This window comes from Ascaphus truei, unplaced genomic scaffold, assembly GCF_040206685.1.
Source record: "Ascaphus truei isolate aAscTru1 unplaced genomic scaffold, aAscTru1.hap1 HAP1_SCAFFOLD_1309, whole genome shotgun sequence".
Taxonomy (NCBI): Eukaryota; Metazoa; Chordata; class Amphibia; order Anura; family Ascaphidae; genus Ascaphus; species Ascaphus truei.
This window is the reverse complement of record NW_027454185.1, coordinates 37,374-60,701: the sequence shown is the minus strand read 5'-3', so window position 1 is coordinate 60,701 and position 23,328 is coordinate 37,374. Positions and strand designations below refer to the sequence as shown.

The following is a 23,328-nucleotide window of genomic DNA, read 5'->3' as shown; positions in this document are numbered from 1 at the left end:
CCTGGTGAGCATGGTGGAAAGGTTCGGCGGGGAGGCCCAGGGTCTTAGCCAGAGGCTCCATATCCTCGGCCTGTCTGATGGTCAGGAATTTTCCTTTGTGGGAGATGATCAACTTAAAAGGGAAGCCCCATTTGTACTTAATTCCCTTTTCCCGGAGGAGGAGTGTCAGGGGGCGCATCGCCTTCCGTCGGTCCACGGTAAGCTTAGAGAGATCATTATAGATCTGTAGTGGCTCGGTCTGGAACGTGATCGTGTCCTTATCCCTGCAGGCTCCAATCAGTTTATCTTTAGTTGAGAAACTGTGGAGGCGCACAATCACGTCCCGCCTGCGGTTTGGATCTTCTGAACGCGGGCCCAATGCCCTGTGTGCCCTGTCTATTTCAAGGTCCCGGGGGTCGAGATCAGGGGAGATAGTGAGGAAAAAATCCACCAGGTATGCCCTGAGCTGGGAGGGCAGTATTGCCTCGGGGATACCGCGGATCCGCAGGTTTTGCCTGCGGTCCCGGTTCTCCTGGTCTTCCAGACCGTCTCGGAGGGAGTGGATCTCCTGGTCCAGGCGAATTATCTCGTCGTCCGCCTCTGATTGGTGATGGAGGGCCTCATCCAGCCTGGCTTCCAGGGTTGTGGTGCGCTCTTGTAGGCCCTGAATGTCGTGTTTTATTTCGGCCACCACATCCTTAATATTCGTCTCCAGTGATCTTAGGAGCTTAGCATGGAGCTCCTCAAGAAACTCCTTCGTTATTCTCCCATCTGGCGAGGGGGGAGTCTCAGCGGGGCTCGCCGGGCTAATGAGGCCTTGTGTGCCTCGTGCACCTGATGTCTGGGCGCCATCTTGCCGCCTGCCTCCTGCCTCAGCAGATTGTTTAGCGGGGGTAAAGAACCTGCTAACCCCTTGGGGCTGGTGACTTTTCCCCCTGTTCGACATCCTTATGGTTTCAGGGAGAGATTCAATGCTTTTTGGGGTGTTTTTAACCGGGTGAAGAGGTTTAAATTCAGTGATTATGCAGAGGGGTCTCCGGAGCTCTCCCTCTACCCGTCTGCCCTGGATGACGTCATCGGCACGCCCCCCAGCATTTCTGTATTTTTAATAATATTGTGCAGGAGCAGGGGGCCCCCTGAGTTTTGATTTCTGGCTCAGGGAACCCCCTGCTCACTGTACAATATTATTAAAAATACAGAAATGCTGCTTCGTTACCATAGCACATAGCCACAAAGGTAAGGAACGAGTGTTTATTTATATATGTGTTTTATTCATACTGTAGATGTGCAGAGGGTCTCCGGAGCTGAACCGCTGTGGTTTTAAGTCCGGGGACCCCCTGCTTCCCGAGATACAGGCCCCTTTTGGGGATGCCGGTATCCCTCTGCTTGGTTTACAGGTCGCGGTCACGTGATCGGGACCTTTAAATGCAGAGGGATACCGGCACCTCATAAAGGGGTCTGTATCTCGGGAACCAGGGGGTCCCCGGACCTGAAACCTATGCGGTTCAGCTCCCGAGACCCCCTGCACATCTACACTAGGAATAAAAATGTATTTTAAATGTATTTATTTATATTCATTTATTTATTTAGATTTATTTATTTATTTTTTGGGCGGCTGCTGTGTGTGAATTTTTTTTATTGTGGGTAGCGGGGGTGGGTGAAGGGGGTATTAGCCCCAACGGTGGTTGTTTTGGGCTTGCGGGGGGGTCGCGGGAGTGGTTAACCCCTTCATGACCGTAGCGTTATTAACTGCTACGGTCGTGAAGGGGTTAAGTGCACCCGCAACCCCCCCGCAAGTCCTAAACTCACACCAAGGGCCAAATACCCCCTTCACCCACCCCCGCTACCCACAATAAAGCGGGCATGGTGGGTTAACCCCTTCATTGCCTTAGCGGCTATTAGCTATGGTAATGAAGCAGCATTTCTGTATTTTTAATAATATTGTGCATCAAGCAGGGGGCCCCCTGAGTTTTGATTTCTGGCTCAGGGAACCCCCTGCTCACTGTACAATATTATTAAAAATACAGAAATGCTGCTTCGCTACCATAGCACATAGCCGCAAAGGTAAGGAACGAGTGTTTATTTATATATGTGTTTTATTTATACTGTACATGTGCAGAGGGTCTCCGGAGCAGAAACGTTTTGGTTTTAGGTCCGGGGACCCCCTGCTTCCCGAGATACAGGCCCCTTTAGGGCTGCCACACCGCATAGGACTACCAGTTGTGAATGGAGTATATGCAGAAAAATGTGAAAATTGATGCAAGACTGTGCTGAAGCAGGGGAATTTTCAGTAAACAAGTGCTGAGGGTAAAATTGCCTACTAGAAAAAAAGGAATTGCTGAGCTGTGTAAAAGGTATCCCAAAGTGTGAAGAGTGAATGTCCTAATACCCAAAGTTGAGACTGAATTCAAGCAGAAAATCACATTATTTGGCTGAAGCAGAGAGATTGCACCTAGCAAGTAAATGGTGTAAAGCAAACAGAACTTTTTACCTAGCAACTGCACATCCTGTATACCTGATGAGAGAAAATGCGTGCACAGTACTGCTGATATTGTAAAACTTACCCAAGAAAGAAAAGTCTATAGAGATGCATGTTAGAGCTACGACCGCTACAAGCAAAATATGCTCACCTGTAGGACTACCACAATTGGGGGTTCTAGGAAATACAGTGGCAACAGCTGCAATAGCGTCTCCTGAGGTCAGTAAGAAAATTACACCTGATAGCCTCAAAATGGAGGACAAGATGCAGCGTTCCTGTAATGAAACCTACCCCACGGAAGAGTGGCCCTTCCAGTCCAATAAAGAGGAAGACATCTCTTATTGGGAACCCGAACCGAGTCACATCCACAAAACACCCCAAGAATGGTGGGGGTGCCTGAACTCGGCACGAACCGAAAAGACCGCTCCCTATGATGACGAATATGATCAGCAGGAGAAAGAGCGGGAGCAGCAGATCACCCAATATTTCTGTCAGCTAAAGCAACTGCAAGAAAAGCCTGGCGTATATAATGAAGCTGCTGAAGTATCAAATAAAGAAGGAGACCCCAGTATTCCTGATGGGACGGAGTCATCCAAAAAAAAAAGGCGGAAAAAGAAAAGCGGTTCTTCACTTACCGTGGAAAGAACAGACACGTCCGCAGATCCTGTGGAGATAAAGGGGGACCGAGTTGCCCTGCAGCCTAGAGAAAATGGAGAATTTGTCCCGCGGTTAACCGAATATCTAGAGGGCCCAAGGCAGAAGTCGTGTACCCCAAAGAAGTGTCTATCCGGTGCCAACAGTGAGGAACCCTCAACCAACTATTGCCAGGTTTATTATTTACACCAATATTCAATATGAAATAATTATTTGTAGTTAGGATTTGTAGGGACTTTATTATATTAGTTCCTAACTAATTTTTTTGTTCACACTCTAAATGTGATTAGTATATTATGGTTGTTATTTATATTTATATATTTATATATTTGTCTTTATACACAAAGCCGGAATTAGCTTCGATTGTCATATCCTTTCTATGTTATTTTGTAATCTGCATATAGATTGTATATAGGTTCCACCCGTAGCAGTATCCTCTGTTGCTGTTGTATATATATACCAAATATATTTATGTCCTGGCATTAGTCATGTTCTTATATGTTTTAGTTTTTAGTATTAGTATCAATCTTTATTGCACCAAATATCAATTTGATTTAAATAATGACACCTATTGAATTGAACACACCTGTGAGAAACATTTTTTATTGGTATGAGGGACTATTTAACATCAGACAGTCCTATTGGTGTCCATCCCCTGATGAAATCCGCAAAGTCGGAAGAAACGCGTAGGGACAGTTACAATTGAAACTACGGTGGCTGACCTGCTTTGACACTAGTGAGAGATCGTGAAGACGCGAGTGAAGTCCTTCCGGGTTCCGGTTCCACATGTGAGAGAGCAATGGCGGACGCACGCTGCTATTAAACTCCATACAAGTGGACTGTATTTCTTTTGGAACGAACGGCGTTCAGTGTTACCGGATACAAGACTACCCTGGGTATCGTAGAGCGGAGGTGACCATGGAGTCTTCATTTGGTGCATGGGCAGGTCCCATAAAATGCCTGTTTTTATCAGACAAATTGTAAGTGTGCATTTGTCTTGTCCGTGATTTATTAAATTGTTTATCTGATTTTACACAAGGATCGGGCGCTTTTTCTTTTTTCTTTCTCTAATAGGTACTGTGGGAACTTGGTGAGCCCAAGAAGACGCAGCCTGGACCTTTGTTATAATCATTCATGGACTACATGTGGACTTAAGTATTCATATGTATTTTATATTTTTTTAATATGTGATTTTTTCATCCTATTTTTTCAATAATTCATTCATACATGGTTTTTGCCAGTAATTTATACATCTTTTTCCTTAAGTCTTTTAACACATGAGTGTTAACTTTTTACTATTATTATTTTTTGATAATTATATTTTCAATTTTTTATTTTGGTACAAAAAATTTTTGTTCTTCTTTTTATAAGCACACTTTTATTTTTGTTTTTCAAAATTAATTTTTTTCCCGATGATTTTTTTATATAGGCAATCACTGGTTAATTTCATGTAAACATCCAATATTCATTATTGATATTTGGTGCAACATCTTGCCACACGTCACCAGTTTAGCAGCGATTTGGATGTGGTAGGAAAAGGGCGCTGTCTTTATTACTGTTTATATATATATATATATATATATATATATACATATATATATATATATATATATATATATATATATATATATATATATATATATATATCATAGCCAGTTAACCAACCCCACGCTGATGAGACCAATTGAGGTGGAAACGGCTGTCTGTGGGTAGGTTTTCTGGCTATGCACCTTAACCCTGGCTGTGTTTAAAGCTGTGACCATGCAGCAAACTTAAGCCTATGGGGAACCATGTTAAAAATGGTTTTGAAGCAAAAGGTGACACTGTGTGCACATTTGCATGTCATTTCCCAGAGTCCCTTGCTGCAGTGGAAGTGCTGTGTGCTGGGTGATAATGGTTAAAGGCGGTGTTGCAGACCTGTCTAAGACATGCAAATGAGCATACAGGAATATTTCCATTTGCTTTGGAGGGTTTTTGTCACTTTTTACCCACCATAACTTAACTAAGTGTGTGTATGTAACACACACACACACACACACACACACACACACACACACACACACACACACACACACACACACACACACACACTATATTGTGAGCACAAGTCTACAACCCTGCTTTTCACCATTATCTAGCATACAGCACTTCCACTGTAGGAAGGGACATGCAAATGAGCACGCAGTGCCTGTCCTTTAACAGGATTGTTTATTTCTGTTCCCCCATTTGTAGTTTTCTGACTCCCAGCTCCTTATTTCAGTTGCATGCTTCTCTGCTCTGAAAACACACAGTGCCTGTGTAACTGATACATTATTGTTACACATTCCCCTCTCCACTCAGCAGTGCTGGCTGCCCTAGCAACCTCCCAATTCTCCTAGCTGAGAATGGGTCTTTCCACCTCCCCTGTCTCTGCTGACAAGTTAGTTTGGTCCTCAGACTTTTCCTGTTTCCCAGGAATCCTCACTTCCTTTTCCATCCTAGCAGGCTGAGTGAGTACTTCTTCCATCTACTCCCTGGCAAGGCTATTCGTTTTTACCCTCCCCCCCCATGCCAAAGCACCTTCACCTAGAGAAGCACTCTCTTACCACACAGCACCATCTACAAGTGCCTTTTATATGTCTGATGCTTTCTCAATAAAGTTATGAATTATTACAGAACTTGGTGTGCTTTCAAATGGAGACGAGTTGAGCTATCTGGCCTCATTCATATCCTACATGTGACTCTGTGGTTCCAGAATAGTGCCACCTTTTGTCTCATGTCCATGATTACATGGAAAACCCTTAAGCCAATGCTTGCTGCTTTAAACATAGCCTGGAATGAGATGCAAATCCAATAAACCCACTCACAGACAGACTGTTTCTAACTGAGAAGCCAATATAACCAACAACCAACCTCACACTGATGGGACCCACAAGGTTGAAACATTGTGTGTGTGTGTGTGTGTGTGTGTATATATGTATGTATATATGTATATGTAGCGGTCATGTAAAATGGCTACAGTCATCTCTCCTGCTGACAGTAAGGCCTGGTAAGTTGTGGGCATGCCAGCAGTAATTATGGAGGTTTGCCCTCACACCCTGGTGAGGTGCCCTGTGTATGGATGGGAGTGGTCACAGGCTCTGACTCCATGGTTAGTGATGTCAGAGGTGTGTCAGTTCCAGAGTATACATAAGGCACAGCACTGTGTCTAAAAGTTAGTTCTGGGGAGTTCTGCTAAGTGGAGGAGGAGTTCTGAGAAGAGTAGAGTTATGTTATAGTAGCTGAGTAAGAAGACTGTGTCCAGGGACCTGGCACAGGGTAAAGACATCCCGGCTGGGATAGGGAATCCCTATTAAAGGAGAATTACACCTTTCAAAGGGAAGCACTGAATGATTATGAGTGGCTAGAGAAACTACTGCGAGGGGCAGCTAGCCCACCTCAAGCAATAAAGATGCTCTTAATTACAAACCCTCTCGTGTACATGTGTGGAGTGATTGTACAGAGAGGAGCACCACAGAGGAGTTCCTCGCCAGGACCATCCCCAAGTGACCGAAGGGACCCTGATGAGGTGGAGGCGCTGCACTGGAACTAGGTAGGACTCAGCACACTACCTCAGCTGCCTGTCTGGACGGGTCCTCCCCATACACCATCATGCGGGAGACTCAGGAGTCCTGTTGCCAACAGGTGCACCACCAGACACTATCACACTGTAATGGGGACCGGTTAGACCACAGGGGCCAATGTGAGATTGGGTGGGTCAGACCGGTGCACAAAAACCGTTACATTTGGAGGCGCTGCTGAGAGCAGATCTGTCAACAGGACAGGCTCTAGCTAGGCACACTGGGAAACAGGGAGAGCGTCTGCTGCCACTCTGTGCTGCGTAGGGACGGACCTAGGGGTGGTCAGGGGCTGACAGGGTATTGTCAGTTCGCAGGGACGACCTAGGGGCCTGAAAGGAGTGAGGGGTTTGGAGCCGGGCTATAGCTGACCAAGTCACTTTGAGGTAGTGCTAGTTGGTAGGACGCCAGAAGGGATAGCCTGTTAACGTGGTCAGGAATCCTGGAGAGGGTCTGCGCTAGGCTGACCAAGAGAGGTAGACGCCCCAAGTACTGCATGGCAGAGCCAGAGTACTCTAGCCCATTCCAGACACTTACCATAGGGAGCACAGACTGGGAGGAAGGAGTTACAGCAGACACTGAGAGAGTGAGCCTAGCCTGAGGTAGTGCAACATGAGTCCAGCCTAGATCAGGTACACATGTGGTGGTGCATCTGAGCAAATCTTTATTGTACTGGTGTGGTGGCTGCCCCGCAGAGCGGAGCCCCATGTACGATAATTGGTACGAGAGCGTGACAACCCAAGGAATGGAGGATCCGCGTGGTGCGGAGAGCCCAACATGGCGACCAGAGGCTGATGGGGAAGGCACCCGTGGCGTGCGCCCCACTGAAGAGCAAACTGTCGCTGAGCTGTCTTTAACTAATCTGCTCTGGAGTGGAGCGAAGGCTGTGGCTGCCCCGTTTTTGTCCTGTCTGGGACACCGAGGGGCCACCCTTGAAGAGTGTGAGGACATTGTGATAACTGGGGGGGAACCCAGCGAGGGAAGCAAACAAACTGACATTTCGGGCTTAAAAGCCACCCAAAATGGCGGTTCCCGCTTGCTAGGGAGACCGCGTGGGCCAGTCGCAGAGAAATTGGCTGATCCAGGACTTGCAAAAAGCTGGCCGGGAATGGCGCGAACAGCAGAGCCCCGCCCTGATGGGGGGTATGGCGCGAAAGCTATGGCTGCGCCTTCATGGACAGTGACTCACTCGGCCCCTGTGCTGAGTCAACCGCTTAGTCTATGGGACCCTCCCCTGATTTCCACCAGGGGGAGTGACTTTCAACTATGGCCTGTGGGAATGCACCCACTGGGCCCAGGGACTGATATCCAGACGGCACCACTACAAGAAGTAGTTCCGGCCACGGAGGTAACGTGCAAAAAGGAGGGATATTTTGCACGAAAAGCAGCTGCCAGGAGAAGGCGGGAACTAGCCGCGGGCCAAGAATCCCACTCTGATGAGGAAATTGGCGCGAAAACGCAGACCGCGCCCACCAGGACTGAGAAAGGCGCGGCCTTAATTAAGGGGCATGCTATTCCCCTGTGGGACCCGCCCATAATTGCAACCCCTGGGGGCGGGTTCCAGCTATGCCAGCGGAAGGAGGAGCCGAAGCAGGAAGTGGCTGGCCCAGCAGCTTCTACCAGTCAGTTGCGAGGAACCACTGACCTGGAGAGACCCATACTGAAAGTGGTCCCTACTAAAAGAATGGCCTGATCCTCCACTGTGGGTACTATGGTCTCCACCCAGCCCTACTCGGTACCCGGCGGGGTACTGGTAGTCAGGGTGGCCAACACCGAGACGGTGGTCGGGCTCTGCCTTCAATGCGGGCTGCCCGGAGGCATTGTTAACACAGCGGCACGTTGCCCACAATGTGGGACATTATACTTGTGGCCAATGCCGACGTTCATTCCGATCTGCTGACCCCCCGGGGGATACGGCCAGGCGCTCCGCCAAGTCCCCTGGTGCACTGTGGATCAGTCGTGCAAGTCCCGGAGAAAGGGGACTGGAGTCGATTAAATCGGCTGGGTCAGCAGCAACCGAGATGGTCGGGTCACCCCCCGACCGCACTGAAAAAAGACTATCGCCCCGATCGGTGACCGCTAAGTCGGGGAAGGGAGACTACTCGGATGAGGATCTCCGCGAGCTAGCGGAGGTGAAATCAAGGCCCAGGACAGAACCGGGGAGGACGACACCCCGTGGCGTGAGTAGCAGCCTGGAAAGCAGGGCATCCCCCGCAGATCGGCGAGCCGAGAGACGGAGTCCCTCCGCCCCAGGATATGGTGGCGACGGGCGAGAGACGCCTACACCCCTGCGGAATGGTAAGAGAAAGCCACTTACATACCTTGCTCCGGTAGACGGTGTAGCGGAAACAAGGCCGTGCCAGGCCCAAGACGCACGTGCGGAGAAGATACCACTTCCGGTGGAGACGACGGCGGAGCTTCCGGATGTCGTCATCGAGGAAGAGATCCCGCATGGGGGTCCCACCCAAGATGGCGGCACTTCCGGTTCCGGAGAGGACATCATTTCCGGTGGCGACGGCGGAACAGACGGGAAGGATGCAGCAACGCTTCGACGATCGGGTGAAGGTCCCCGATCACCTCAAGGGCCCAAGAGCTGGATGGGTGAACCGCAGACTGATGAGGGTGAGCTATCCTCCTTGGATCAGTCCATGGACAGCCGGGAACGGGTCGTAGCCCCGTGGCGTATTCCCTCTTGCCCTTACGCCCAACCCCACGCCCTAGGTAAAACCCCTGCCCCCATCACCTGTTCCACGGGGTCCCCGCCTAGCCGGGAACTTGTGGACGTACCTTTGGGGGGGGAGGAGAGACGGACTGGGGAAAGACAGCGCAGTTGCGCTACGGAGGGCATTTCTCGGGGAGGGGGAGAATTAGGTAAGGCCGCGGTAGGCCGGTGGTTGCCTCCTGCGACCAGCAAAACAGAGGACAAGGCCCTGGGATCATCACGGTGGTCCGTACCACGGTCGGCACGGACATCGGGGGTATTCTCATGGGGGGATGCGGAAGAGAGTGACTCAGGGGATTCACACAGGTTCAAGGAACACCGTTGGTGGGCTCCACTCTTTGAAGGTTATGTGGCCTGGATGGATCGTACGCAATTTCTTATCCGAAGGGAGGATGTAGTTGATTTTTGGTGGGCCAAGGGAGAATTCACCCCTGAACAGCGAGATAGGGAGCTGCAGGAACGGTGGTTTAAGATTGAGCACAGGGAGATAGAGCCCATGGGTCCCGACACACTGTCCGATCCTGTGGATCCTGACGAACCCCTATCATGGGTGCTACCTGGGAGGGCAGGTAGGGCTGATCTGACTAGGATCAGTAGAGCAGAACGGGCAATAATGGCTCGATATAAGTCTTCCCACGGGTTGGAGTACCCTTATGTCCCTGAACCCCTCATGGAGGAGATAGAAGAGAACAGAGAAAGGTGGCTTAGGGAAACCATTGAGATGTACCTGGACATGGGTGGAAGAGAGGTTAGAAAACCTGACCCGAGTCACTATTATTAGGGGGTACTAAGGCATTATGCGGGCTCGTGGCTGCTGGTCGGGGCGGGCTTGGCGAGATGTCACTGTGGTCATTTTTTTTGTATAATGTACAATCTGTGATGTGGAGGAGGAGTTCTGAGAAGAGTAGAGTTATGTTATAGTAGCTGAGTAAGAAGACTGTGTCCAGGGACCTGGCACAGGGTAAAGACATCCCGGCTGGGATAGGGAATCCCTATTAAAGGAGAATTATACCTTTCAAAGGGAAGCACTGAATGATTATGAGTGGCTAGAGAAACTACTGCGAGGGGCAGCTAGCCCACCTCAAGCAATAAAGATGCTCTTAATTACAAACTCTCTCGTGTACATGTGTGGAGTGATTGTACAGAGAGGAGCACCACAGAGGAGTTCCTCGCCAGGACCATCCCCAAGTGACCGAAGGGACCCTGATGAGGTGGAGGCGCTGCACTGGAACTAGGTAGGACTCAGCACACTACCTCAGCTGCCTGTCTGGACGGGTCCTCCCCATACACCATCATGCAGGAGACTCAGGAGTCCTGTTGCCAACAGGTGCACCACCAGACACTATCACACTGTAATGGGGACCGGTTAGACCACAGGGGCCAATGTGAGATTGGGTGGGTCAGACCGGTGCACAAAAACCGTTACATATATATGTATATGTATATATATGTTTACAAGAAAGGACTGCGCTGTTGTCTTAGATGCCAGAAAACAATGTATTATATTAAAAATATAAAAATAGTAAAATAAATTTTACAATGGGTAAAATAGTGTACCAATAAAAATGATAATAATCATTCAATACCAATAAAGCACAATACTAAATATATAACAAGCAAAGAAAAATAAAATAAAAAATGCATAAAAAAATTGAATAAAAAATACGTGGTGCTGTGAACCTTCCTTAGTCTGCTCAATGCAGATAGTCCTATGGAGTCCAAATAATTGTACCAATAGTTGGGGAGTAAAATAGCACTGGTAGGAAAAGCAGGCAGCTTCTTTAAAAGGGCTCAACGACCTCCCTCTCCACCTGCATAGAAAAAATAGAAGAAAAGAAGCGCCAAATCCTAGTGCATTACTGTGCAAACTTGATAAATTTAATGCCCAAAAATCTCAATAAAAATGAACTCACAAACATAGAACAATTAAAAGCATTTTATGAGATATACTCATGCTCCAAGGACCAGGAAAACGCTGCTTGACTGCTGTCTTGGCTCCGTCACACCTCTGGATCTGAATGCTGCCTTTGCTGTTCACCGATAGCAGGAACTGACGTTTTTGGCACTCCGCAGTGATCTCTCCCCGGGTATACACCGACAGATGTTTTTTCTGAAGAAGTCAATCCATCTGATGAAACGCGTAGGGAAGGTGTGCAGTGGACCTTCACAAACGCTTGCTCCAGAACTGCTTTGAATTCAATCGGTCCGGTATCCTCCGCCATCTTTGTGACGTCATCCGCTGGTCCGCGATATCCATCGTCCCCGGTGGGAACAAAAAAACATCTGTCGGTGTATACCCGGGGAGAGATCACTGCGGAGTGCCAAAAACGTCAGTTCCTGCTATCGGTGAACAGCAAAGGCAGCATTCAGATCCAGAGGTGTGACGGAGCCAAGACAGCAGTCAAGCAGCGTTTTCCTGGTCCTTGGAGCATGAGAATATCTCATAAAATGCTTTTAATTGTTCTATGTTTGTGAGTTAATTTTTATTGAGATTTTTGGGCATTAAATTTATCAAGTTTGCACAGTAATGCACTAGGATTTGGCGCTTCTTTTCTTCTATTTTTTCTATGTATATATATGTGTATGTATATATATATATATATGTGTATGTATATATTGTGACAGAGTCACTGTCTCAGTAGGCTGGAATGGAGGATATGTGTACCTTCCAGCACTCAACCAGTTAACCTTCCAGCACCTGCAGCCTAATTAAGCAGGATTCCTGAAAGACTGCAGGTTAAAAAGATACAGGAAGCTGTGAGACACAGAGCCAGACCCAGGAAGCCAGAGAGGCAGTGAGAGAGTCTGACCGGTTTTCCGTCAGAGAAGGAGGGAGGCAGAAGGAGCTCCGCAGCTACCAAAGGCTGTTAAAGAAGTTGGCAGATTGTGAGAGAAGCTGCTGAGAGAGCCGTGCTGAAGCAGTGTGAGAGAAGCTGCTGAGAGAGCCGTGCTGAAGCAGTGTGAGAGAAGCTGCTGAGAGAGCCATGCTGAAGCAGGGACATGTACAAAGACTGTGCTGTTACTGTATTGCCCATGCCAGGGCATGTTTTGGGCTGACAACCGGCTTAGCTGGCGGCCCTGATAGTAAGGGACTGAAGAAGTCAGTAAGCTCCCTGGCAGGTATAGGCATTTATTTATGTTTTATTTTAGTTTGGTTTTCTTAAAGGGACGGTGGACCTGCAAATACGTTACTTAAACCCCTATAAATAAACCCCACGTAAATAGAAGTACTGTGTTTCCGGCCTTATTTGGGATCAAAGGGACCTCAACGTGATGTGGTTGTCACTATTTATTTATATAATATGGATACGTTCCACAGATATAACACAGAGAATAGTGCTTTTGATTCAGTATCAGAATATAACTATTCCGCTAGAAATTATCTGGGTCGGGAAGCAGTGATCCCATCATAATAGGACGGGCTTATAAGGGTGTGAGCAGGTCAGAAGTCTGTGTCCTACCTTCAGATGGGCAGAGCCTATTCCCTCATGTCATGTGCTGACATTGAGAGACCAGGAGAAAATAAATAATCAGTGAGTAAAATGTCAGTGTTTCCCTAGGCATTCCTTTATATAAGAATGTCCTGCCAGGTACAAATGTGCTGAAAGTGAGAAACTGGAGGTGATCGAGGAACAAATTAATGAGGGTGTGCAGGATCAAACTCCCCTGTTTAATATAGTGAGAAGTGGGGACAGGTGAGGGGAAGTTACTGAGTGTTTCCCCAGGCACTCCTTTATATAAGAATGTCCTGCCAGGTACAAATGAGCTGAATGTGAGAAACTGGAGGTGATCGAGGAACAAATTAATGAGGCAGTGAGGGTTCAAACCCCCCTATTTATTATGGTGGGGTAAGGTGAGGGAAGTTACTGCACTGGTTCCTCTGCATTACCCACTTCTCACCGTATGAAATAGGAAAGTGAGACTATGTCAGTATGGAGCAGAACTGCTGGACCTGAGAGAGTATCGGGAGCATTTATCGAAGTCTCACTCATGTACTGTATCTGCTTTTTATTCATACTATGGAACTGTACAGTATTTTCAATACGTTTAGTCCACTTGTGAGAAAATCCTGTTCCTTGCGTACATCTCGCAATTCTGCTCTCGGAGCCTTCATCTCTTCCTGGCGCTGGCTCTATTTGCATGAACGCATACCTCATTACATTTAGGAACTCTGCCTTCATTATGTCTACAAATCTGCCTCTACAAATCGCATGCGCGAACTTCCCGATTGGCCATCGTACTGAAATCCTTGCTGCGCATGCGTGTGCAATCTAAGATGGCGGCACCCTGCTCCGGGAGTACCTGGCTCACGATCACCGCAACCGCCGCACAGCTCCCCCAGCAACCACGCACACCTGCGGCCCGCCGACGGGTCCGCCATGGGGCTCAGCGGCACCCGCGATCGCCAGCAAGGTGAGGGGGGGGAGCGACAAGCAAAGGGGGACCTGGCTACATCTTAATACTGTGGAACTGTACAGTATGTTACTATGTTACACTATGAGAACTTTACTGATGTTTTGGCTGCTAATCTCCGACTCTCTTTATACTTTTCTAGATGGTTATGTTGTGACATAATCCTGAGCCATTAAAGTTTTGCAGTGTTTGAAATTAAGTTCCTGTTTGCGTATGGACCATATGTGCTTTTTGGTGCCCCTGTCTTCCCCGACTCCGTTGGGGTTAATAATTTAGGTGTGAAAGAGCTGATACTAAATGCTGTATATTTGTCCAAAAATAACTGATCATTACAATTCTGTTTTATATACAGGCACATTGTAAAACCCAACACATATAGATTAAGTATCCTCCGGTAGCACCTCCAGAGCAGCACTGCCCACTGCCAGCACCTACAGAGCAGCACTGCCAGCACCTCCAGAGGACCACTGCCAGCACCTCCAGAGCAGCGCTGCCCACTGCCAGCACCTCCAGAGCAGCGCTGCCCACTCCCAGCATGGATCCACGCTTGTTAAGTGAGTAGAGGAGATAATTTAGTGTCTTTGGAATATGCAAGGGGGGAATATCTGATTATTTGCAGTTATGCGAGTCAAACACCCAAACTAATCTTATTTTCTGATAGAACCATCAGCAGGTAAGAAGATAATATATCTTCACTTGTGTCATGTTCTGCCAGAAGGGCTAGTAATACAAATTTTAACAAGAGGTATTATATTATACCAATATCAGAGGAGGTGAAATCACAAGAAGCGCCCCCACTCCCAGCTTTATATGATGAATTTCCCTTTTCTTATTGCCAGGTTTCCCAGTGGATGTCCCGGAGAGGTTAGAGATTAAGACAGAGAAAGAAGAACCGAACACAGAGGAACATCTGACCCCAATAAAGGAAGAAATAGATGCATTTCCTGTTTGTGGTAAGTACCCTTACATCCTCACTTGTCTTTATTCAGTATGTTTAAAAATGGACTGAAATGTGTACAATATTTTGGGAAATAATATTAAAGCATGAATACAATTATAAGATACCTGTCCTAATGAAAAAAATGATTTATCTAAGGTTATATTGAGGATATTATTGTTATTGAGGTTTGAACATTGGTAGCTCCAAAATGTTTTCAGCACTTGGGGGTAAAAACTTCTTCAGCACTCAAAGGGTTAATAACAAATAAAATCAATCACTTCACCCCTCCCCCATAGGAATCAGTATAGAGTATTTCTGTATACTGATATCACAAGAAGCGCCCCCACTCCCAGCTTTACATGATGGATTTCCCTTTTCTTATTGCCAGGTTTCCCAGTGATTGTGCTGGAGAGTTTAGAGATTAAGTTAGAGAAGGAAGAACCGAACACTGAGGAACATCTGACCCCAATAAAGAGTGAAACTGTTCCCTTTCCTGTCTCTGGTGAGTACCTTTTCCCCTTTGTCTGCACAAAGGGGTGTTATCTTGTTACAAGACACATGGTCACATTTAGTGAATATTCATGGTTAATTGCCTCTCATAGGAAGTCCCCAGGCCTGCTGGGTGTTCTGGGACAAGCCACATGCAGCAGAGTTAGAAGTGCAATATGGCTCTCAGACACGTATAAAGGTTGGAAATGCAGAGTTATGGGTGTCTGACCATCAATAGATGCGATAAAACACAATTTGGGAAAACAAATTCAAGGGACCCATCCCTAACTAACCTGGTTCCCCAGCTTAACAATACCCTCTCATTAAGGGTCACTAGATACACAATAATATCCAGTCTTTAGACATAGCTTAACTGATAGATGGGTGACAGTGTCCTAAGAGTCCAGGCAATTGTTCCGGACAGTGAAAGTGATGTATACTATATGTCTACAGTACCCTAAACCACTGACAACCACATAAGATTTACCTATTAAGGCTAGTGGAAGTCTATCAAGAGGGGTTATGAAAGGACATGATATGTGACATTATTGATTCTGGCTGATGTGGATAATGGAGGTCTAGGCTTCTTTGGGAAGGAAAACAAGATTCTAAAGGATACAAAGTGTATGTTTAACACGTGGACATTCCCTGTGAGCATTGCTAGGGGAGTATTTAACCCCTTACTCTTCGGCTCCTCATTATCTATTTCACTTCGCACTTTTCTTTTAGATTCCATCACATTTTTATTGACTCACAATTATTTATTATTTGAGTCACAGTTTCTTGCAGACACGGGGTACGGCTATGGGTACCTCCTTTGCCCTGTCGTGTGCTAATCTTTTTATGGGTTTCTGGGAATCCACATTTATTTTTGGTGATTCTAATCCTTTTCGGCATCATATTATTTTTTACAAGCATTATATTGATGACCTGATTATGATTTGGGAAGGGGATTCACATTCACTGGACACTTTCATTAATCCACTTAATTCCAATATGTTGAATCTTAACTTTACTTATGAACCCCATATTAATCACATTAATTATTTAGATATCACTTTATTTATTGGCGTTACAGGAGAAATACAGACTGACATTTATAGGAAACAAAATTCCAGGAATACCTTTCTTAAAGCGGATAGCAATCACCCCAGGTCACTCATCCGTGGTATACCCAAGGGCCAATTCCTCCGCCTAAGGCAGCTTTGCTCTAACAAGGATTCTTTTCATTAACAGGCCACCGAATTGGCAAACAGATTTTCTGTCAGGGGCTACAGAACAGGGATCCAGAGGAGGCTTACATGAATGCCAAACTCTGTACTCATGCTGAGTTACTGTCTTATGGTTCGACTGGTTCTAGGCAGGGGGTTTAAATCAAGGAGAGACCAGGACACTCCCGAAGGGTCCAATCCGCTGTTTATTACATGGCATTGATCAAATCCGCTCAATCATCCAGAAACATTGGGAAGTGCTCACCTTGGAGGAAGACCTTAAAGCCAATTGAACAAGGACCAAAAATTGCATTTAGAAAGGCTAAATCCTTGGCAAACTATCTTTCACCTAGTTTATTTACATCCGGGTCAGACAGGGTTCATGAATCAAATTTAATACACAGTGTTTTTTCAAATATGGTAAATGTGTATTTGTTGCTATGCCAATCCTATCATATCTATTGATATTGTACACAGTAAGAAAACACACACAATTCCAGTTTTTATTCATTGTAATTGTAATTTTGTGATTTATTACTTAACCTGCGGTTGTGGTCGAGGATTCGTTGGGCGGACAATCGGATCAGTGAAGGTCAGAATTATGGAGCACATTCGTTCTATTAAAAAAACTAGATCAGATGCTCCCAGTTTCCAAACATTTTACACATTGTACATTGGGAAACTTGTCCACCTTTCATTTTTCAGCGATTGAATCTATACCTGTTCCTACACGAGGGGATTGAATCTATACCTGTCCTACACGAGGGGATTGAATCTATACCTGTCACTGCACGAGGGGGTGATAGAATTAAACAGCTTAAATCAGCGTGAGATGTTTTGGATCCACTCACTTAATACTCTATCCCCTTTTGGGATTAATACAGAATGGGACCTAAAACATTTTCTCTAAACTATATTATTCCTTTGCCCATTCTCAGGTTATATAATACTGTGTGTGTTTCATATACATTTGTTTCTATCATTGAGATACATATGTGTCTCTCTCTAGTCACATTTGATGAGTAGTATTGTATCCTTAATAAAACAAAAAAGGGAGTACCGGCGCCTTGAAAGTCCAAATGGAATATAGTCCTGGAATTTCCAGATAGAAGGATGAATATCCATGGGGATGAAAATTCCTCCGTCTTTTAGGTGATCAAGTGTAGCTTCAGCAGTGTGGGAAGCGACATGGAATGAAAAAAAGAGAATTATAGTGCAACACAGCTAACTCAAAAGACAAGACATAAGACAAACAAAACAATACAACACAACACAAGACTGACCACAAATACACAAAAGCAAGGCTGAAATAAAAAAGTTAGTTTAATACAACTCTATGATATAAAAATGAATGGATAAGGGACTCAGGGTACACCGGTCCGGAGGAGCAAAATCGGAGTGCTACTCACAGGAAAGCCATAGGCAATGCGCGTTGGAAAATGTATCAATAAACGCCCAGATCTTTAGATGAGCTGGTGCGCCTCTCCTCACTCCGTGCCGCCTCTCCTCACTCCGTGCTACGTCACTGGTAGGCGGGATGAATCCACGGAAGTCCCGGATACGACGTCACCTTAAGCTCCATCGCTACTGGGCAGTATGACTCTGCAAGCGTTCTCTCCGTCTCCTCCTTGAATGACTCTGATAGCTCAGAGCTCAAACTAAAAATGCACCTTCGTCCACAATATTCAAACATTTGATAAAACCCTACGCGTTTCGTGCGCTTGCACACACTTCCTCAGGGGTTAAAAGTCATGCCAGTGATGCCTGGTATGAATACTCACATACGAGTTCCTGATTGGCCTATCAATTAAGGCATACTGCACCGACACACTTTATTCGAGCAAATACCCAGTATGTACCTGGCAGATACCTGGAATGCACCGCTCCTCACCTCTGACAAGCCCCGTTGCGTCTGCCTTCCCAGCCTGGGTTCATGCCTGGCTGACGGGCGGCTGATCTGTTAAATGATAATGATTAGGATTTAATAGGCTGCAATGCTTCGCGTGTCTACCAGATGGCATAAATTCATGAATTGTAATGCAGTATATATATATATACTGTGCAGTATTGCAGCCAGTGGGAATAAAATGCTTCAATCCCTGCCTGGAAAATAACCCAATGCACTCGAGCAGAAAACAGTCACAAACCTCAATACACCCGGGTATACCCGAATTCGTGGGACTAGCCGAGCTCGAATAAAGTGTGTCGCCAGTGTACGTGAGCTAACACCTATATGGCTAATGATAATAAAACACTGGCATTTGAAGAGCAAAAGTGGCTAAAGGTTTTTTTAAATGTGCAAAGTGTTTGGCTTGTTCATTTAGTTGTAACGCAAAAAACTTTAAGTCCAATGTTACTTTAAAGGTTTATCCGATCAAATCTTTTATTAATTGCCATTCGATGTATGTCATATATTTACTCCAATGCCCTTGTGGTTTACAATATGTGGGCAGAACGGGTAGAACGTTCCAAAGGAGAATATATGAACATATATACAATATAAAAAAGAGGTTAATCACCCACAGTGTGTCTCATCATTTCCTGACACATCATAATAAAAATCCTAAAGGATTGGTGTGTCAGGCAATTGAGACCATTCCTATTAACATAAGAGGTGGCAATAGACTACAACAATCCAGTGTGCATGAAGCATGCTGGATTTATGAATTACAAACACTCTCTCCAAAAGGTCTTAATATAGATTTTGATCTTGGAGCCTTTTTGTAACTATTTGACATTTGCCAAACATTAGTTTTTTTTTTAATATTTTCATGTTTTTTTCTCTCACTTTTTTCTTATGTTCATGTATTATTGTATTAATGTTTTTTGTAGTTATGTATTATCTGTTTTGCAAGGCTATTCAAATGCCAGTATTTTATTATCATTAGCCATATAGGTGTTAGCTCACGTATGCCTTAATTGATAGGCCAATCAGGAACTCGTATGAGTATTTATACCAGGCATCACTGGCATGACTTAAACCCCTGAGGAAGTGTGCGCAAGCGCACGAAACGCGTAGGGTTTTATCACTTGTTTGAATATTGTGGACGAAGGTGCACCTTTAGTTTGAGCTCTCAGCTATCAGAGTCATTCAAGGAGGAGATGGAGAGAACGCTTGCAGAGTCATACTGTATTGTATGTCTTTATTTATATAGCGCCATTAATGTACATAGCGCTTCACAGTAGTAATACATGGGGTAATCAAATAAATAACAGCTAATATAAATAACAGATCATGGGAATAAGTGCTTTAGACATAAAAGTAACATTAAGGAAGAGGAGTCCCTGCCCCGAGGAGCTTACAGTCTAATTGGTAGGTAGGGAGAATGTACAGAGACAGTAGGAGGGAGTTCTGGTAAGTGCGTCTGCAGGGGGCCAAGCTTTATGTATCATGTGTTCAGAATATCTACAGTGCTATTCATATGCTTCTTTAAGCAAGTGTGTCTTAAGGTGGGTCTTAAAGGTGGATAGAGAGGGTGCAAGTTGGGTACTGAGGGTAAGGGCATTCCAGAGGTGTGGGGCAGTCAGTGAAAAAGGTTTAAGGCGGGAGAGGGCTTTAGATACAAAGGGGGTAGAAAGAAGACATCCTTGAGAAGAACACAAGAGTCTGGATGGTGCATAATGAGAAATTAGGGCAGAAATGTAAGGAGGGGCAGAAGAGTGTAAAGCTTTAAAAGTGAGGAGAAGAATGGAGTGTGAGATGCAGAATTTGATCGGAAGCTAGGAGAGGGATTTCATGAGGGGAGATGCTGAGACAGATCTAGGAAAGAGTAGAGTGAATATGGCAGCAGCGTTTAGGATAGATTTTAGGGGAGACAGGTGAGAGGCAGGAAGGCCGGACAGCAGGAGGTTACAGTAATCAGGACGGGAGAGAATGATGGCCTGAGTCAGAGTTTTAGCAGTCGAGCAACAGAGGAAAGGGCGTATCTTAGTTATATTGCGGAGGAAAAAGCGTCAGGTTTTAGAAATGTTTTGAATGTGAGGGGCAAATGTGAGAGAGGAGTAGAGTGTGACCCCTAGGCAGCGTGCTTGGGCTACTGGGTGAATGATGGTAGTTCCAACAGTGATGTGGAAGGAGGTAGTAGGGCCAGGTTTGGAAGGAAGTATGAGGAGCTCTGTTTTAGCCATGTTGAGTTCAAGGCGACGGAGGGCCATCCAGGATGATATAGCAGAGAGACATTCAGAAACTTTGGTTTGTACAGCAGGTGTATGGTCAGGTGTTGAAAAGTATATTTGTGTGTCGTCAGCATAGAGGTGATAATTAAACCCAAAAGATGTTATTAGGTCACCTAGAGAGAGTGTGTACAGAGAAAAGAGAAGAAGTCCCAGGACAGAGCCCTGGGGTACCCCCACAGAGAGATCGATAGAGGAGGAGGAGGTGTTAGCAGAAGAGACACTGAAAGTACGATGGGAGAGGTAGAATGAGATTCAGGATAGAGCTTTGTTCCGAATACCAAGAGTATGGAGAATGTGAAGGAGAAGAGGGTGGTCCACGGTGTCAAATGCTGCAGAGAGGTTGAGTAATATGAGCAGAGTGTAATGACCTCTATCTTTGGTAGCATGGAGGTCATCAGTTATGTTACTGAGTGCTGTTTCCGTGGAGTGAGCAGTGCGGAAGCCAGATTGTAGAGGGTCTAGGAGAGAATAGGTGTTGAGAAAATGGAGCAAGCGAGAGAATACAAGTCGTTCAAGGAGTTTAGAGGCAAAAGGCAGGAGGGAGACAGGTCGATAGTTAGAAAGACAGGTAGGGTCAAGCTTGGTGTTTTTGAGTAAGGGTATGACTGTTGCATGTTTGAAGGAGGATGGAAAGGTTCCAGAGCAGAGGGAGGAGTTAAAAATGTGTGTGAGCGTAGGGATTATAGTAGGAGCAAGAGGTTTTAGGAGATGGGAGGGAATGGGGTCAAGAGGGCAAGTGGTAGAGGGAGAAGAGGCGATCAACAGCGACACATCCTCCTCTGAGACAGTGGAAAAAGAGTCAAGGAAGGCAGGATGAGAGTTAGTAAGAAGTGTAGGATGGGAAGAAGAAACAGAGGGGATGTTCTGCCGTATGGATTCCACCTTTTCCTTAAAATAGTCAGCAAAGTCCTGAGCGGAGATGGAGGAAGGAGAGGCAGCTGATGGTGGTTTGAGTAGAGTATCAAAGACAGAGAACAGTCGGCGTGGGTTAGACTTGTGCATGTTGATTAGTGAAGAAAAGAAAGCTTGTTTAGCTTGCGAGAGGGCAGAGTTGAAACAGGATAGCATAAATTTGTAGTGAAGGAAGTCTGCGAGAGTATGAGATTTCCTCCAGAGGCGTTCGGAGGAACGAGTGGAGGAACGCAGCATGCGCGTTTGGGAATTTAGCCAGGGTCTAGGGTTAGAAGGGCGAGTGCGGCAGAGAGAAAGCGGGGCATGTAGATCAAGAGAGCAGGACATGGCAGAGTTGTAGTTCCTGACCAGGTTGTAAGGGTCTGTAGCAGAGCTGAGAGAGGAGAGGGAGGAGCGTAAAGTGGACTCAAAGTCAGGTAAGTGAATAGAGCGCAGGTTTCTGCAGAACCGGGGGGTAGATGGAGGTGGAGAGGTGGCAAAGGGGAGAAGCGAGATAGAGAGAATGAGATGAGGTGATGGTCAGAGAGAGGAAAGGGGGAAATGGAGAAATCGGAGAGAGAGAAGTTTTTAGTGAAAACCAGGTCGAGGTAGTGGCCATCCTTGTGGGTGCTGGCTGCAGTCCACTGTTGAAGGCCAAAAGAAGAGGTTAGAGAAAGAAAACGGGAAGTCCAAGGGAGAGAGGGGTCATCAATGTGGCAATTGAAGTCCCCAAGGAGAAGAACAGGGGAGTCTGAGGAGAGAAAGAAAGAGAGCCATGATTCAAAGTGAGAGAGAAAGGCAGAAGGGGGATGAGTAGAGGTAGGTGGGCGATAGATGACCGCCACATGGACAGGGAGAGGAGAGAAGATCTGGACAGTGTGAGCCTCAAAGGAGGGAAAAGCAAGAGAGGGGGGAATAGGAAGGGTTCGGTAACGGCAGAGATAGGAGAGCAGGAGCCCCACGCCTCCACCCCTGCCATCAGGGCGCGGAGTGTGGTAGAAGGAAAGGCCACCATAAGAGAGGACAGCTTCCAGAGCAGAGTCAGTCTGAGTAAGCCAGGTCTCAGTTATAGCAAAGAGAAGCAGGGAGTGAGAGAGAAAGAAGTCATGCACAGAGAGGAACTTGTTAGAAAGGGAGCGAGCATTCCAAAGGGCACAGGAGAAAGGGAGAGAGGAGGGAGGGTGGCAGGGGATGGATATGAGGTTGGAGGGGTTAACACCAGAAGAAGTAGAAGTTGCATGTGGGAGGCGAGGACAAGAGCAAGTAGAAATAAAACTGGGACCAGGATTGGGAGAGAGATCCCCAGAAGCAAGGAGGAGAAGCATGGAAAGAAAGAGAATGTGTGCGGATGATTTGTAGGGGTGTGTTTTAGTGCAGGGTGTATAGCTGTGTGGTGACAGAGGGCGCAGGTAAGAAAGGAGTTCATGAGAAGTGGGGAAGAAAGGCGAGATGGAGATATATGAATAGAGTTAGAGACATAAGGAGACTGGTGGAAGGAAGTGCATAATTTGAAAATGAGTGAGGTTACAGCAAACACAAAAAATAAAGGTGGCATCATAGCAATAGTTAAATGTTGAGATGTGCAGTCTGGGATAGATGATATCCTCCTTTCCAACGTAGATCAAAAGCAGGAATCAGAAGCAGTAGGTGTTGTCCACTTTTCCACTTCTTTTTGAACTTCCTTTTTAAACTTCATAAATACTTGAAACATATATACTTGGAAGCATGGCTGCAGGCAGCTAAGGCTGCTATGAGTTTACTTATATACCTTTACAAAG

At 46.1% G+C, this 23,328-nt stretch overlaps 1 protein-coding gene across 1 annotated transcript in view; it reads left to right on the top strand.

Moving 5' to 3' along the window:
• Positions 1-14,214: 14,214 nt before the first annotated feature.
• LOC142475659 (uncharacterized) overlaps positions 14,215-23,328 on the top strand; it is a 29,991-nt gene continuing 20,877 nt past the window's right edge. The window contains exons 1-3 of the mRNA XM_075581431.1: positions 14,215-14,397; positions 14,683-14,796; positions 15,172-15,285. Of these exons, the coding sequence (XP_075437546.1) occupies positions 14,379-14,397; positions 14,683-14,796; positions 15,172-15,285 (247 nt within the window). The 5' untranslated portion in view covers positions 14,215-14,378. The remainder of the gene's footprint in view (positions 14,398-14,682; positions 14,797-15,171; positions 15,286-23,328) is intronic.